General features: G+C 47.3%; 1 protein-coding gene across 4 annotated transcripts in view; it reads left to right on the top strand.

The window, feature by feature from the left end:
• LOC121555191 (dedicator of cytokinesis protein 9) overlaps window positions 1-16,361 on the top strand; it is a 140,792-nt gene that overhangs the window by 57,050 nt on the left and 67,381 nt on the right. For all 4 annotated transcript variants that reach the window (XR_006658014.1, XR_006658015.1, XM_045212082.1 and 1 more), the window contains exons 15-26: window positions 11,518-11,640; window positions 11,980-12,059; window positions 12,201-12,388; window positions 12,606-12,671; window positions 12,790-12,882; window positions 13,257-13,380; window positions 13,584-13,702; window positions 14,313-14,399; window positions 14,508-14,597; window positions 15,512-15,627; window positions 15,823-15,892; window positions 15,988-16,113. Coding sequence is in view for 2 of the 4 variants with exons in the window: in XM_045212082.1 (XP_045068017.1) it covers window positions 11,518-11,640; window positions 11,980-12,059; window positions 12,201-12,388; window positions 12,606-12,671; window positions 12,790-12,882; window positions 13,257-13,380; window positions 13,584-13,702; window positions 14,313-14,399; window positions 14,508-14,597; window positions 15,512-15,627; window positions 15,823-15,892; window positions 15,988-16,113 (1,282 nt within the window). In the remaining 2 variants the exon portion in view is untranslated. The remainder of the gene's footprint in view (window positions 1-11,517; window positions 11,641-11,979; window positions 12,060-12,200; window positions 12,389-12,605; window positions 12,672-12,789; window positions 12,883-13,256; window positions 13,381-13,583; window positions 13,703-14,312; window positions 14,400-14,507; window positions 14,598-15,511; window positions 15,628-15,822; window positions 15,893-15,987; window positions 16,114-16,361) is intronic.

Below are 16,361 nucleotides of genomic sequence, written 5' to 3'. Positions count from 1 at the left end.
TTTTGGCAGAATATCTTCACATTGCCAAGACCTCATCATCCCTCAATAACTTCAAGCGAAGAGTGGGGGTCAGCCTAATGAACCAAACTACAGAGTTAGCCTACAATTATAGTTATTTTGTATTTGTCACGAATTCCGCCGAGACTGCTCCTCCTCCTTGTTCGGGCAGGCTTCGGCGTTCGTCGTCCCCGGAGTACTAGCTGCTACCGCTTGATGTTCTCTATGTTTGTTTGGTTTTGTCTTGTTGGTGCACCTGTTTCGTCTTATGTATTGATTATGTCACCTATAAGTTTCCTTTGGTTTTGTTTGCAGTTGTGTGTTGTTGTCCGCCTGTCCGTTGGTGTATCTTTATTGTGCTCTAGTAGTTAGTGTTTTTACGCACTGTTTGCGTAATCGCTCGCCTCCTGTGTTTGAGGCCCGTTATTTTTGTTATTGTCTTTGTAACAATTAAAGTTGTTTCGACTAAGCTTCTGTGTCCTGCGCCTGACTCCAACACCGCATCCACATCAGCTTGTGACAGAACAACACACCATACTATGGAGTCAGCAGGAGCAGCGGCGGCGACCAAGTCGCTGGAGGATCGGGTCAGCTGCCAGGACGCCAGGATCCAGCAACTCGGTTCCGCCATGCAGGAGGTGATGAACACCCTGCGCCGATGGGAAAGGGGAGGCGTGCCCACACCTCCTCCTACATTACCACCACCATCGGCCAGCCCCACCAGACCAGCTCCGGAATCCAGTGGGATTCGGCTCTCGCTCCCGAGGGCGTATGATGGCACCGCAGCCGGGTGTCAGGGGTTCCTCCTTCAGGTGGAACTCTACCTGGCCACCATACACCCGGCGCCCTCGGGATACGAGAGCGTTTCCGCCCTCATCTCCTGTCTCTCCGGCAAGGCGTTGGAGTGGGCCAACGCCGAATGGAGGGGAATAGACGCCGCCACCATCAGCTACGCAGAGTTCTCCCGCCACTTCAGGGCTGTATTCGATCACCCTCCTGAGGGTAAAGCGGCGGGGGAGCGTCTGTTCCACCTCCGACAGGGGAAGAGGAGCGCACAGGAGTTCGCCCTGGATTTCCGGACTCTAGCGGCGGATGCGGGGTGGAAATGAGAGGGCCCTCATCGACCACTATCGGTGTAGCCTGCGTGAGGACGTTCGCCGAGAGCTGGCCTGCAGGGACACCAATCTGTCCTTCGACCAGCTGGTGGACATGTCCATCCGTCTGGATACCCTGCTGGCCACCCGCGGACGTCCCGAGTTGGGGCCGTCCATTCCATCCCCCAGCACCTCCGAGCCGAGCCCCATGGAGCTCGGGGTGCTGGCGCTAGAGAGAGAAGGAGAGAGAACCCGAGGGGGCCGTCCCCTGCACCAACTGTGGCCGTGGAGGACACACTGCGGCTAGGTGCTGGGGAGGGTCTCCAGGGAATCGGGGCAAGAGGTCGCGCACTGGGGAGTCATTTCAGGTGAGTAGGCGCCCCACTCACCCAGAGATCTCTGTTGTTCACTTGTGTATACCTGTGGTATTTCCTCAGGTTGCATCTCATTCTCAGCATAAGGCGCTAGTCGATTCAGGCGCAGCTGGGAATTTTATTGATCAGAAATGTTGTACTAAGTTAGGGATTCCCCTCCTCCCCGTTGATGCACCCTTCCCTGTCCATGCCCTAGATAGCCGCCCGTTGGGATCTGGGTTGATTAGGGAGGTCACAGCGCCACTAAAGATGAAGACGCAGGGGGGTCATGAGGAGATCATTCAGTTGTACCTTATTGACTCTCCTGCGTATCCCGTGGTGCTGGGGCTTCCTTGGTTAATCACCCATGACCCCACCATTTCGTGGCAACAGAGGGCTCTCAAGGAATGGTCTGACCAGTGTGTTGGGCGATGTTTAGGTGTTTCCGTTGGGGCGACCACGGTGGAGAGTCTGAACCAAGTGCCCGCAATGCACATTCCCCCTGAGTATGAGGATTTAGCACTCGTGTTCAGCAAGACGAGGGCGACGCGATTGCCACCTCATAGACAGGGAGATTGTGCGATAAACCTCCAGACAGGTGCGGCACTCCCGCGGAGCCATGTGTATCCTCTGTCTCAAGAGGAGACGGCGGCTATGGAGACATACATAGCTGAGTCCCTGAGACAAGGATACATACGGTCCTCCACTTCCCCTGCGTCCTCGAGTTTCTTTTTTGTGAAGAAGAAGGATGGAGGGTTGCGCCCGTGTATTGATTACCGTAGTCTCAATCAGATCACTGTAAAATACAGTTACCCTCTTCCTCTGATTGTGAGTATGACTGAATCATTGCACGGAGCGCGTTTCTTCACAAAACTGGATCTCAGGAGCGCCTATAACTTGGTGCACATTAGGGAGGGAGATGAATGGAAGACGGCATTTAGTACCACCTCTGGTCATTATGAGTATCTTGTCATGCCATACGGGTTAATGAATGCTCCTTCAGTCTTCCAATCATTTGTGGACGAGATCTTCCGGGATCTGCATGGGCAGGGTGTGGTAGTGTACATTGACGACATCCTAGTGTACTCTTCTACACGAGCCGAGCATGTAGCCCTGGTGCGCCGAGTGTTGGGTAGGCTGTTGGAGCATGACTTGTATGTCAAGGCAGAGAAATGTCTGTTTTTCCAGGAGTCCATCTCCTTCTTGGGTCATCGGTTGTCCGCGTCAGGGGTGAAGATGGAGATTGACCTTGTGTCAGCCGTGCGTAACTGGCAAACCCCAACCACTGTTAAAGAGGTGCAGCAGTTTTTGGGTTTTGCCAATTACTACCGGAGGTTTATCCGGGGTTTTGGACAGGTAGCAGCTCCCATTACTTCCCTGCTGAAGGGGGGCCCAGTGCGTTTGCAGTGGTCAGCTGAAGCGGACAGGGCGTTTAGTAAACTGAAGGACCTGTTCACTTCGGCTCCGGTGCTGGCGCACCCGGACCCCGCTTTAGCGTTCCAGGTAGAGGTGGACGCGTCAGAAGCCGGTATTGGGGCAGTACTGTCGCAACGCTCCGGCACGCCTCCTAAGCTCCGTCCCTGCGCTTTTTATTCTAAAAAGCTCAGTCCGGCGGAACGTAATTATGACGTAGGGGACAGGGAGCTGTTAGCTGTGGTTCAAGCCCTAAAGGTGTGGAGGCATTGGCTTGAGGGGGCTCAACACCCTTTTCTCATTCTGACTGACCATTGTAACCTGGAGTACATCCGGGCAGCTAGGAGATTGAACCCTCGTCAGGCTAGGTGGAACATGTTTCTGACCCGGTTCGTTTTTAAGATCACTTACATCCCAGGGTCCCAGAACGGTAAGGCAGACGCCCTGTCCCGGCGGTATGACACAGAAGAGAGGTCCGTTGAGCCCACTCCCATACTGCCGGAGTCTTGTCTGGTGGCACCGGTGGTATGGGAGGTCGATGCGGAAATTGAGCGGGCGTTACGCACCGACCCTACTCCCCCAGAGTGTCCAGTGGGTCGGACGTACGTGCCGCTCGAGGTCCGTGATCGTCTCATTTATTGGGCTCATACGTCACCCTCCTCTGGACATCCAGGTATTGGCCGGACAGTGCACTGCCATAGAGTTAAGTACTGGTGGCCAACATTGGCTAGGGACGTGAGGGTTTATGTCTCCTCCTGCTCGGTGTGCGCTCAGTGTAAGGCGCCTAGACACCTGCCCAGGGGGAAGTTACAACCCCTGCCCGTTCCACAACGGCCGTGGTCTCACCTCTCGGTGGACTTTGTCACGGACCTTCCCCCCTCTCAGGGGAATACCACTATTCTGGTCGTTGTGGATCGGTTCTCTAAGGCCTGTCGTCTCATCCCAATGCCGGGTCTCCCTACTGCCCTATAGACCGCTGAGGCTTTGTTCACCCACGTCTTCCGGCACTACGGGGTTCCCGAGGATATAGTGTCTGATCGGGGTCCCCAATTCACCTCTAGAGTCTGGAGGGCGTTCATGGAACGCTTGGGGGTCTCAGTTAGCCTTACCTCGGGTTTCCACCTTGAGAGTAATGGGCAGGTGGAGAGAGTGAACAAGGATGTGGGTAGGTTTCTGAGATCATATTGCCAGGGCCGGCAGGAGGAGTGGTCGGGGTATATCCCCTGGGCAGAGATGGCTCAGAACTCTCTTCGCCACTCCTCTACTAACCTGACCCCTTTCCAGTGCGTGTTAGGGTATCAGCCGGTTCTGGCACCATGGCATCAGAGCCAGATCGAGGCTCCTGCGGTGGATGAGTGGTTTCGGCGCTCGGAGGAGACGTGGAACGCTGCACAAGTTGCAACTGCCTAATGACAATCACATTAACCCCTCGTTCCATGTGTCTCTCCTCAGGCCGGTGGTAGCTGGTCCACTCCAGGACAGTGAGATAAGAGAGACCCCTCCGCCCCCACTGGACATTGAGGGGGCTCCGGCGTACTCAGTCCGGTCCATCGTGGATTCGAGACGTCGGATGGGGGGTCTACAATATCTCGTGGAGTGGGATGGGTACAGTCCGGAGGAACGGTGCTGGGTGCCTAGGAGGGACATTCTAGATCCATCCCTCCTGACTGAGTTCCATCGTAGTCATCCTACGCGCCCTGCTCCACGTCCTCCTGGCCGTCCCCGAGGCCGGGGTTGGCGCACGGCTGGGGCCGCGCGTCAAGGGGGGGGTACTGTCACGAATTCCGCCGAGACTGCTCCTCCTCCTTGTTCGGGCAGGCTTCGGCGTTCGTCGTCCCCGGAGTACTAGCTGCTACCGCTTGATGTTCTCTATGTTTGTTTGGTTTTGTCTTGTTGGTGCACCTGTTTCGTCTTATGTATTGATTAGGTCACCTATAAGTTTCCTTTGGTTTTGTTTGCAGTTGTGTGTTGTTGTCCGCCTGTCCGTTGGTGTATCTTTATTGTGCTCTAGTTGTTAGTGTTTTTACGCACTGTTTGCGTAATCGCTCGCCTCCTGTGTTTGAGGCCCGTTATTTTTGTTATTGTCTTTGTGACAATTAAAGTCGTTTCGACTAAGCTTCTGTGTCCTGCGCCTGACTCCAACACCGCATCCACATCAGCTTGTGACAGTATTTGATTTTGAATAGCCTAGTAATAGGGATTCCTTATTTTTTTTCATAGGCTGACACATTCCCTTTAGCTACAGAATATCTCACCACCGTGTGTTTTTATCTCCTCCTCTCTCTCCTTCATTCCTTTCTCGAGCTCGCAGAGAGAGGAGCTATCAGCAGTTTAATTAAATATATTTTGTTGTGAAAAATATGTTACTATTGATGTTCCCGAACCAATATCACTTGGTTTCCCAAATTAAGCACTGGTTAGCTGCAGGAACAGGGTTGGAGAGCCCATGGCATACAGAGTACTGGGTAGCTGCAGGAACAGGGTTGGAGAGCCCATGGCATACAGAGTACTGGGTAGCTGGAGGAACAGGGTGAGAGCCCCAGGCAAGAGTACTGGGTAGCTGAGGAACAGGGTTGGAGGAGGCACAGAGTACTGGGGGCGAACAGGGTTGGAGAGCCATGGCATACAGAGTACTGGGTAGCTGGAGGAACAGGGTTGGAGAGCCCATGGCATACAGAGTACTGGGTAGCTGGAGGAACAGGGTTGGAGAGCCCATGGCATCCAGAGTACTGGGTAGCTGCAGGAACAGGGTTGGAGAGCCCATGGCATACAGAGTACTGGGTAGCTGGAGGAACAGGGTTGGAGAGCCCCATGGCATCCAGAGTTTAGGCAGAATATCACCTTTTGCGCAGCGGGAGGCTGCATGCACCTTAACCAGTGGTTGATGTGTGGAGTGAAATAATTGTCCTTATATGCCCAGACATTTCTATATCTAGTCCCGTGTGAAAGCAGAGTGTTGATGGTTGCCACTAAAAAAAAGGAGGATCCTGCTGCTACTCTATTGATACCGGAATTACCTACCCTGCATGACTGAAAAAACGAACCGGCGGGAAAGCGGCCTCCATTCGACAGGTCTTTTTCCCCTGCCCCTGTTCCTGCCCATTTGATGATTTGGCCGTTCTAAATCAAAACTAATTTGACATATTAGTAAAGACAAGATTCAGAAAATTTAGAATAGTCTGATGGGTGAAAATAGGATCACTTGATGAGAGAACAGCTGTGAGAGAACAGAGGCGAAGAACAGAGCGCAAAGCTTTTTTTTGCGACTTTCTCAAATCATCAATAGCCTGTAGTCGTATCATGCAGCCCAAATACACTACCAGTCAAATGTTTGGACATACCTACTCATTCAAGGGTAGTAACCAAAAAAGTGTTAAACAAATCCAAGTATATTTGATATTTGAGAATCTTCAAATAGCCACCCTTCACCTTAATGACAGCTTTGCACACTCTTGGCATTCTCTCAACCAGCTTCACCTGGAATGCTTTTCCAACAGTCTTGAAGGAGTTCCCACATATGCTGAGCACTTGTTGGCTGCATTTCGTTCACTCTGCGGTCCGACTCATCCCAAACCATCTCAATTGGGTTGAGGTCAGGGGATTGTGGAGGCCAGGTCATCTGATGCAGCACTCCATCACTCTCCTTTTTGGTAAAATAGCCCTTACACAGCCTGGAGGTGTGTTGGGTCATTGTCCTGTTGAAAAACAAATGATAGTCCCACTAAGCCCAAACCAGATGGGATGGCATATCGCTGCAGCATGCTGTGGTAGCCATGCTGGTTAAGTGTGCCTTGAATTCTAAATAAATCACAGACAGTGTCATCAGCAAAGAACCCCCACACCATAACACCACCTCCTCCATGCTTTACGGTGGGAAATACACATGCGGAGATCATCCGTTCACCCACACCGCGTCTCACAAAGACATGGCAGTTGGAACCAAAAACCTCAAATTTGGACTCCAGACCAAAGGACAAATTTCCACCGGTCTAATGTCCATTGCTCGTGTTTCTTGGCCCAAGCAGGTCTCTTCTTATTATTGGTGTCCTTTAGTAGTGGTTTCTTTGCAGCAATTCGACCATGAAGGCTTGATTCACACAGTCCCCTCTGAACAGTTGATGTTGAGATGTGTCTGTTACTTGAACTCTGTGAAGCATTTATTTGGACTGCAATTTCTGAGGCTGGTTACTCTAATGAACTTATCCTCTGCAGCGGAGTTAACTCTGGGTCTTCCATTCCTGTTGCGGTCCTCATGAGAGCCAGTTTCATCATAGCGCTTGATGGTTTTTGCGACTGCACTTGAAGAAACTTTCAAAGTTCTTGAAATGTTCCGTATTCACTGACCTTCATGTCTTAAAGTAATGATGGACTGTCATTTCTCTTGCTTATTTGAGCTGTTCTTTCCATAATATGGACTTGGTATTTCACCAAATAGGGCTATCTTCTGTATACCTCCCTACCTTGTCACAACACAACTGATTGGCTCAAACGCATTAAGAAGGAAAGAAATTCCACAAATTAACTTTTAAGAAGGAACACCTGTTAATTGAAATACATTCCAGGTGACTACCTCATGAAGCTGGTTGAGAGAATGCCAAGAGTGTGCAAAGCTGTCATCAAGGCCAGGGTGGCTATTTGAAGAATCTCAAATATAAAATACTTTAACACTTTTTTGGTTACTACATGATTCCATAAGTGTTATTTCATAGTTTTGATGTCTTCACTATTATTCTACAATGTAAAAAATAAAGAAAATCCCTGGAATGAGTAGGTGTGTCCAAACTTTTCACTGGTACTGCATGTTTTGATTTCTAAGACATTCTAAGGTTTGTATCATTAACAACAAAAGTTGCCAAATAACTCTAAATACAGAGTATAGGACCTGTTTCAAATGATCACTTTTACACTCAACATAGCCACTTCATATACGCACTCACTCCGGAATAGGAAAATATCCTTTATATTTTATTTAGCTAAGTTCAATTATATTCTTCTAACTATAAAATCATATAATATAAAATAATGGCACAGGACTTATAAGCAAATCTTGTCTGCTAAATGAACAAGCCTACAGCCTATGGCATGGAGCATAGCCAGATAACATACAGTAGGCCGACTCATATTCTGTTCTTCTGAAATACATTTTCTTCATATCATAATGTTTCTTTAGATCTACCTAAAATAAATAATGGATTTATTGTGGTGGTGTACATTAAATAATAATAATAATAATAATAATAATATGCCATTTAGCAGACGCTTTTATACAAAGCGACTTACAGTCACGCGTGCATACATTTTTTGTGTATGGGTGGTCCCGGGGATCGAACCCACTACCTTGGCGTTACAAGCGCCGTGCTCTACCAGCTGAGCTACAGAGGACCACCATTAAATTGATTTCTTAGACTTTTTTAAATGTAGATGTTCCAAAGGCTCAGATCAGCAGCTTGTAGCCTATACATGGAGGCCTGGAAATGCTAAATGTGTTTATGTTAATTAACGGTCCATTACTGTGAGAACGGCAGTCTTTTGCATGACAATAACCGGCTGACAAAATGTCATGACCGCCACAGTCCTACTGATAAAGTTATTACCCCTCAATGTCATGACCGCCACAGTCCTGCTGATAAAGTTATTACCCCTCAATGTCATGACCGCCACAGTCCTGCTGATAAAGTTATTACCCCTCAATGTCATGACCGCCACAGCCCTACTGGTAAAGTTATTACCCCTCAATGTGTTGTTGAAACAGCTCAGTAACCATGGTGTCTGGAAAGATAATAAAAGTGTCATAGGATATAGTGTTTATTTCCAATAGGATATAGTGTGTCTTTCCAATAGGATATAGTGTGTCTTTCCAATAGGATATAGTGTCTTTCCAATAGGATATAGTGTGTCTTTCCAATAGGATATAGTGTGTCTTTCTGATAGGATATACAGTGGGGAGAAAAAGTATTTAGTCAGCCACCAATTGTGCAAGTTCTCCCACTTAAAAAGATGAGAGAGGCCTGTAATTTTCATCATAGGTACACGTCAACTATGACAGACAAAATGAGATTTTTTTTCTCCAGAAAATCACATTGTAGGATTTTTTATGAATTTATTTGCAAATTATGGTGGAAAATAAGTATTTGGTCAATAACAAAAGTTTCTCAATACTTTGTTATATACCCTTTGTTGGCAATGACACAGGTCAAACTTTTTCTGTAAGTCTTCACAAGGTTTTCACACACTGTTGCTGGTATTTTGGCCCATTCCTCCATGCAGATCTCCTCTAGAGCAGTGATGTTTTGGAGCTGTCGCTGGGCAACACGGACTTTCAACTCCCTCCAAAGATTTTCTATGGGGTTGAGATCTGGAGACTGGCTAGGCCACTCCAGGACCTTGAAATGCTTCTTACGAAGCCACTCCTTCGTTGCCTAGGCGGTGTGTTTGGGATCATTGTCATGCTGAAAGACCCAGCCACGTTTCATCTTCAATGCCCTTGCTGATGGAAGGAGGTTTTCACTCAAAATCTCACGATACATGGCCCCATTCATTCTTTCCTTTACACGGATCAGTCGTCCTGGTCCCTTTGCAGAAAAACAGCCCCAAAGCATGATGTTTCCACCCCCATGCTTCACAGTAGGTATGGTGTTCTTTGGATTCAACTCAGCATTCTTTGTCCTCCAAACACGACCGAGTTGAGTTTTTACCAAAAAGTTCTATTTTGGTTTCATCTGACCATATGACATTCTCCCAATCCTCTTCTGGATCATCCAAATGCACTCTAGCAAACTTCAGACGGGCCTGGACATGTACTGGCTTAAGCAGGGGGGACACGTCTGGCACTGCAGGATTTGAGTCCCTGGCGGCGTAGTGTGTTACTGATGGTAGGCTTTGTTACTTTGGTCCCAGCTCTCTGCAGGTCATTCACTAGGTCCCCCCGTGTGGTTCTGGGATTTTTGGTCACCGTTCTTGTGATCATTTTGACCCCACGGGGTGAGATCTTGCGTGGAGCCCCAGATCGAGGGAGATTATCAGTGGTCTTGTATGTCTTCCATTTCCTAATAATTGCTCCCACAGTTGATTTCTTCAAACCAAGCTGCTTACCTATTGCAGATTCAGTCTTCCCAGCCTGGTGCAAGTCTACAATTTTGTTTCTGGTGTCCTTTGACAGCTCTTTGGTCTTGGCCATAGTGGAGTTTGGAGTGTGACTGTTTGAGGTTGTGGACAGGTGTCTTTTATACTGATAACAAGTTCAAACAGGTGCCATTAATACAGGTAACGAGTGGAGGACAGAGGAGCCTCTTAAAGAAGAAGTTACAGGTCTGTGAGAGCCAGAAATCTTGCTTGTTTGTAGGTCACCAAATACTTATTTTCCACCATAATTTGCAAATAAATTCATTAAAAATCCTACAATGTGATTTTCTGGATTTTTTTTTCTCAATTTGTCTGTCATAGTTGACGTGTACCTATGATGAAAATTACAGGCCTCTCTCATCTTTTTAAGTGGGAGAACTTGCACAATTGGTGGCTGACTAAATACTTTTTTCCCCACTGTAGTGTGTATTTCCAATAGGATATAGTGTGTCTTTCCATAGGATATAGTGTGTCTTTCCAATAGGATATAGTGTGTATTTCCAATAGGATATAGTGTCTTTCTGATAGGATATAGTGCGTATTTCCAATAGGATATAGTGTGTCTTTCCAATAGGATATAGTGTGTCTTTCCAATAGGATATAGTGTCTTTCTGATAGGATATAGTGTGTATTTCCAATAAGATATAGTGTGGCTTTCCAATAGGATATAGTGTGTCTTTCTGATAGGATATAGTGTGTATTTCCAATAGGATATAGTGTGTATTTCCAATAGGATATAGTGTGTTTTTCCAATAGGATATGGTGTGTCTTTCCAATAGGATATAGTGTCTTTCCAATAGGATATAGTGTCTTTCTGATAGGATATAGTGTGTCTTTCTGATAGGATATAGTGTGTCTTTCTGATAGGATATAGTGTGTCTTTCCAATAGGATATGGTGTGTCTTTCCAATAGGATATGGTGTCTTTCCAATAGGATGTAGTGTCTTTCCAATAGGATGTAGTGTCTTTCCAATAGGATATAGTGTGTCTTTCCAATAGGATATAGTGTCTTTCCAATAGGAAATACTGTATTCTCTGCTCCAGTTAGAAGATCAGCTTGTGCAGGAAATGTAAGAGCGCTGTGATCTAGCCCAGACCAGTGGAAAAACCCCTCTGTGATCTATCCCAGACCAGTGAAAAACCCCTCTGAGATCTAGCCCAGACTAGTGAAAAACCCCTCTGAGATCTAGCCCAGACCAGTGAAAAACCCCTCTGAGATCTATCCCAGACCAGTGAAAAACCCCTCTGAGATCTAGCCCAGACTAGTGAAAAACCCCTCTGAGATCTAGCCCAGACCAGTGGAAAAACCCCTCTGAGATCTAGCCCAGACCAGTGGAAAAACCCCTCTGAGATCTAGCCCAGACCAGTGGAAAAACCCCTCTGAGATCTAGCCCAGACTAGTGAAAAACCCCTCTGAGATCTAGCCCAGACCAGTGGAAAAACCCCTCTGAGATCTAGCCCAGACCAGCAGAGCTTTGTCCAGAGAACTACTGGAAACAGACCTGCCATGTATGATTCTCATCTCTCCTTCCCTGCAGGCCTCTGTTCAAAGATGCATCGGGGACGCTGGACAAAAGTGGTTGTTTCTCTGCCATCTACAGACAGGACAGTAACAAGCTGTCCAACGACGACATGTTCAAACTGCTGGCTGACTTCAGAAAGTTAGTAACTCCAACTGTCTACAGATGGCGGAGTACATTGCATCACATTGAGAATATTGAATGTATTATTGTTTAGTCTGAATGCTTAAAGGGTTATAACAGTGGGTATTTAATCAGCTGAATCCCATAGGCAGTTTTTTTTGGCTAAAGAGACTCTCTTTCACAATGAAAGTCTGTACCGCAGATGTTTTCTCACCTTTATAAATATTTGGTTTCTCCTCTTGGGTTCTGTCTGTTCACAGGGTAGTTTCCAGGCAGCTTGCCTGTTTTCCATCAGGTCCTCCTAGGGAGATGATAACAAAGGTATTAACCACTGCTTATTGTGCTTGTCCTCCCTAGGCCAGAGAAGATGGCCAAGCTCCCTGTAATCTTAGGAAACCTAGACGTTACCATTGATGATGTTGCCCCTGACTTGACAAGTAAGCCCTCCAAATTCAACTCACACTGGGAACATGAAAGATGACTCTGTTTCTCTTCACATCAGGTTGGTCTGATTGTCTGTCTGCTATTTGTTTTTGTTTTTCCCCCTGTGTCTGTCCTGTCTCTGTCGCTGTGTGTAGATTGTGTTAGCTCATCCTACATTCCTGTGAAGACTTTTGATAGCAGTGAGAAGACGAACATCTTCTTTGAAGTTGAGGAGTTTGTACCCTACATAGCCAAGTGCTCCCAGCCTTTCACCATCTACAACAATCACCTCTATGTGTACCCCAGGCACCTGAAGTACGACAGCCAAAAATCCTTCGCAAAGGTATAGTCACAAAGCCACAAACCGCTCAGTTTGATCAAAGATACACAAATCTCATGTGGCTAGATACTTGATTACATGTAACAATCTGCCACGAGAGACTACTACATATCATGATATTACTTTCACAACTTTACTTTAAATGTGTCTAGCAGAAATGTGTTCCCTCCATCATCTCCAAGTGGGTCAGCTTAGTTCTGTCTGTCTACTCTCTCCTCAGGCTAGAAACATAGCTGTCTGCATCGAGTTCAAGGACTCAGACGAGGAGGAGGCTGATTCGCTCAAGGTAAGCTACTACTCGTATGACTCCTTCTAGCAGAGTTCTCAGAGCCACAGTGTCATTTGGTTGTAGAGGAACAGCATACCACTCAGGGAAATAAAGGGATTGTTATTATTACCCACAGTGCATCTATGGTCGACCAGGAGGACCCCTGTTTACCAAAAATGCCTCCGCTGCAGTATTACATCACCAGCACAGCCCAGAGTTTTACGATGAGGTACTGATGTGATTTTGATTGGATTTATTTCATTCATGCTCGCAGTCGACCCGACTGAATTATGCAGAATGCACAGTTACTTTTAAACAATACTTTAAAGTAAGTTGTGAGTGGACGAAGCAGTGGCAGCATGTACGCTAACCCTGAGTACGCTAACCCTGAGTACGCTAACCCTGAGTACGCTAACCCTGAGTACGCTAACCCTGAGTACGCTAAACCTGAGTACACTAACTCTGAGTACACTAACCCTGAGTACGCTAACCCTGAGTACGCTAACCCTGAGTACGCTAACCCTGAGTACGCTAACCCTGAGTACGCTAACCCTGAGTACGCTAACCCTGAGTACGCTAACCCTGAGCGTGTATGTTCCTCAGTTTAAGATAGAGCTGCCCACTCAGCTCAACGAGAAGCACCATCTGCTGTTCACCTTCTTCCACGTCAGCTGTGACACCAACAGCAAGGGCAGCACCAAGAAGAGAGATGTGCTGGAGACACAAGGTAGACACCAGATCCAGGATACAGAACCCATATGGCCCTATCTCAAACGATCCCCCCCTAGGCCTACATCCAGTCTCAAGCCATCCAAATGAATCCTCCTCAGTTTAATGCTGGTCGATTTTTGCCAGTTTCCTTATTCTCCTACTGTTGGGTGTGTCGCTGTCTGTAAGCTGACTGCCAGTCTTGTCCTTGTCTGTCCCCAGTGGGTTACGCATGGCTCCCTCTGCTGAAGGATGGCAGGGTGATCATGAATGAGAGTCACGTCCCCGTGGCTGCCAACCTGCCCGCTGGCTACCTCAGCTGTCAGGAGGGTGTCAGCAAGGTAACTCTCCCTTCAGACACACACACAACACACACACACACAACACACACAACACACACACACACACACGCACACACACTGTGGCTTCCTTTCCCTTTTCCGTGGCTCCTTTCCTTCATCACCACAAATCTGAAAGAACATAACAGGTTTAAAGAAACTGGATTTAAACCTATCCAGTCATTTTCTATCAGTAAAATCTAACCTGTAAGTGTCTGTGAAAGAAAGTAGAGGAAGAAAGAGAGAACCCTTTCTGAGTAGTGCACTGCCTGTACCTTACAGGGGGGCACTGTGGGCATTGCTTGTTGTCTGCCTCAAGGTTGTGTGAGATGTCATTATCTCAGCCAATCAGGGGAGGTGAAAGCACACAGCAGAGTGACTAAACAATGTTAAGCTAATTGCATGGGAATATATGGCTGAATTAATGACTGATGTTTGGTTGTTTCAACTTGAGCTTTAGTTCTCTTCTCTGCATTGCATTGGATCAACCTAGAGTACACTAAATGCCTTTAATTTATTAAACTGTAGGTTAATCCAATACAAAATCTTTGTAGTATGATAACCGGTGACTTTGTATTTATGATTATTAAAATATTTCAAATGTCCCGTGCAGCAGCAACACCCTGAAATCAAATGGGTGGATGGAGGCAAGCCTTTGTTCAAGGTCTCCACTCACCTCGTCTCCACTGTGTACACTCAGGTTGGTTTCATTTCACAGATTAGTTCAGTCACACAACCGATACAGGATCTCCATCGCCTCTTCCAGACATCTTGTTTTCTAACATCTCTACTTCTCCTCTCTCTGTAGGATCAACATCTGCACAATTTCTTTGGCCACTGTCAGAGCACAGAGTCTGCAGCCCAGGTGGCAGAAGGAGAGCTGGTCAAGTATCTGAAGGTAAAGCATTGTCAGTGACGGTGGCACCTCCGTGGGCATGAGCAGAATGTGTGGAGACATGTCTAACTCTGACTGGGATCTGAAAGAAAGGACACCTGTTGTTGTGCGTCGAATATGGGTGGCTGGAGAGAAACCACGTTAATGGATCCATTCTCTCTCTCAATCTCTCTCTCTCGCTCCCTCCCTCCCTCCCTCCAACACCTGTCACCCATCACTCTCTCTGCCATCCAGGCTGTCTGATTTCCCCAGGATGTTTATAAATCGGTGCTTATTTACGCAGGCCTTGATGGGACAATGCAAGCATTACCCTCTGCTCCAGTCCAGAGGTGCTCTCTCCATTGCCCCCTTCTGGACACTGACATGAGCAGAGACACATATTCAGATTAATCTCTGGGGTACTCATGTAAACACACTAGTCCACACAAACAATGGTCACCCAAGGTCAGGTTCTAGCAGAGAGAGTTTCACTGGCAGGTTGTCAGATGACTTGGCTGGCCTTGGCTGTGTTAGCGACCCGTGCGGAGACAGTGATGCACCAACGGGCCGCTCGGCCTCTTTCCAGGAACTAACTCGTAGGTGTGTGTGATTGACATGCTCGTCCTGCTATGCTGTGCTTCTTTTCCGTTTCCTCTTACTGCGTGTTTGGTTTCCGCCCCTCTCTGTGAGATGCAACTTTCACCCCCTCATCAGAGACTGAGCCAACATGGGAGTGCATGTTTACTGTACGCCACCAAGCACTTAGATTAAAGCTAATTATTGTTCTCTCCCTCCGAATCGTTTTTACAAAAGTCAGTTCTGTTACTGCAGTTAACCCTGTATAGACCTTTTGATGTGCTTGTGGATGACATTCTGCAGGATCAGCATTTTGACTCGGGGAAGGAAGCGTTAGTAATCCTATTCTCTCTCCTCCTCAGAGTCTACATGCTATGGAGAGTTATGTGATGATACATTTCCTGCCCACCACTCTCAACCAGCTGTTCCGTGTGCTGACCAGTGCCACCCGCGAGGAGGTGGCCGTCAACGTCACCAGGTCAGTAGTGTTAGTCTGAGTCCCAAATGGCACCCTATTCCCCCATAGAGCTCTGGTCAAAAGTAGTGCACTATATAGGGAATAGGGTGCGACTTGGGAGACTCCCGTAGACATGTTCGATTGGGTTCTCTGTGAGGCCTGAGTATTGACACACAAACCAGAAACCTGGTTATTGTTGCTTTCTTCCCCTATCAGAGTCATGATTCACATTGTTGCCCAGTGCCACGAAGAGGGGTTGGAGCACTACCTACGATCATATGTCAAGGTAAGCAGGATACCGGTCGATTTATCAGATGGCACAGTCACCTATTGTGTAGTTGTAGAAAGCTGATGTTGTTTTTCTGTCCGTCCCTGGTTCAGTATGTGTTTAAGACCGAGCCGTACACATCCACTACCACGAGAACAGTGCACGAGGAGCTGGCCAAAGCCATGACTGCAATTCTAAAGCCTTCCACAGACTTCCTCACCAGCAACAAGTTGCTCAAGGTAATGAACAGCACAGCAATACTGTGAAGAAGGATTTTCTGGACATTTACATCAAGTTTCATGTTTGCATTGATTTTGTATTTGTTTCTGTATTTCTGTTTTGTAGTACTCCTGTATTTCTGTTTTATAGTACTCCTGGTATTTCTGTTTTGTAGTACTCCTGATATTTCTGTTTTGTAGTACTCCTGGTATTTCTGTTTTGTAGTACTCCTGGTATTTCTGTTTTGTAGTACTCCTGGTATTTCTGT

Source organism: Coregonus clupeaformis, chromosome 40, assembly GCF_020615455.1.
Source record: "Coregonus clupeaformis isolate EN_2021a chromosome 40, ASM2061545v1, whole genome shotgun sequence".
NCBI classification, from domain to species: domain Eukaryota; kingdom Metazoa; phylum Chordata; class Actinopteri; order Salmoniformes; family Salmonidae; genus Coregonus; species Coregonus clupeaformis.
The sequence above is the reverse complement of the archived record's forward strand: the minus strand, read 5'-3'. Positions and strand labels throughout refer to the sequence as shown.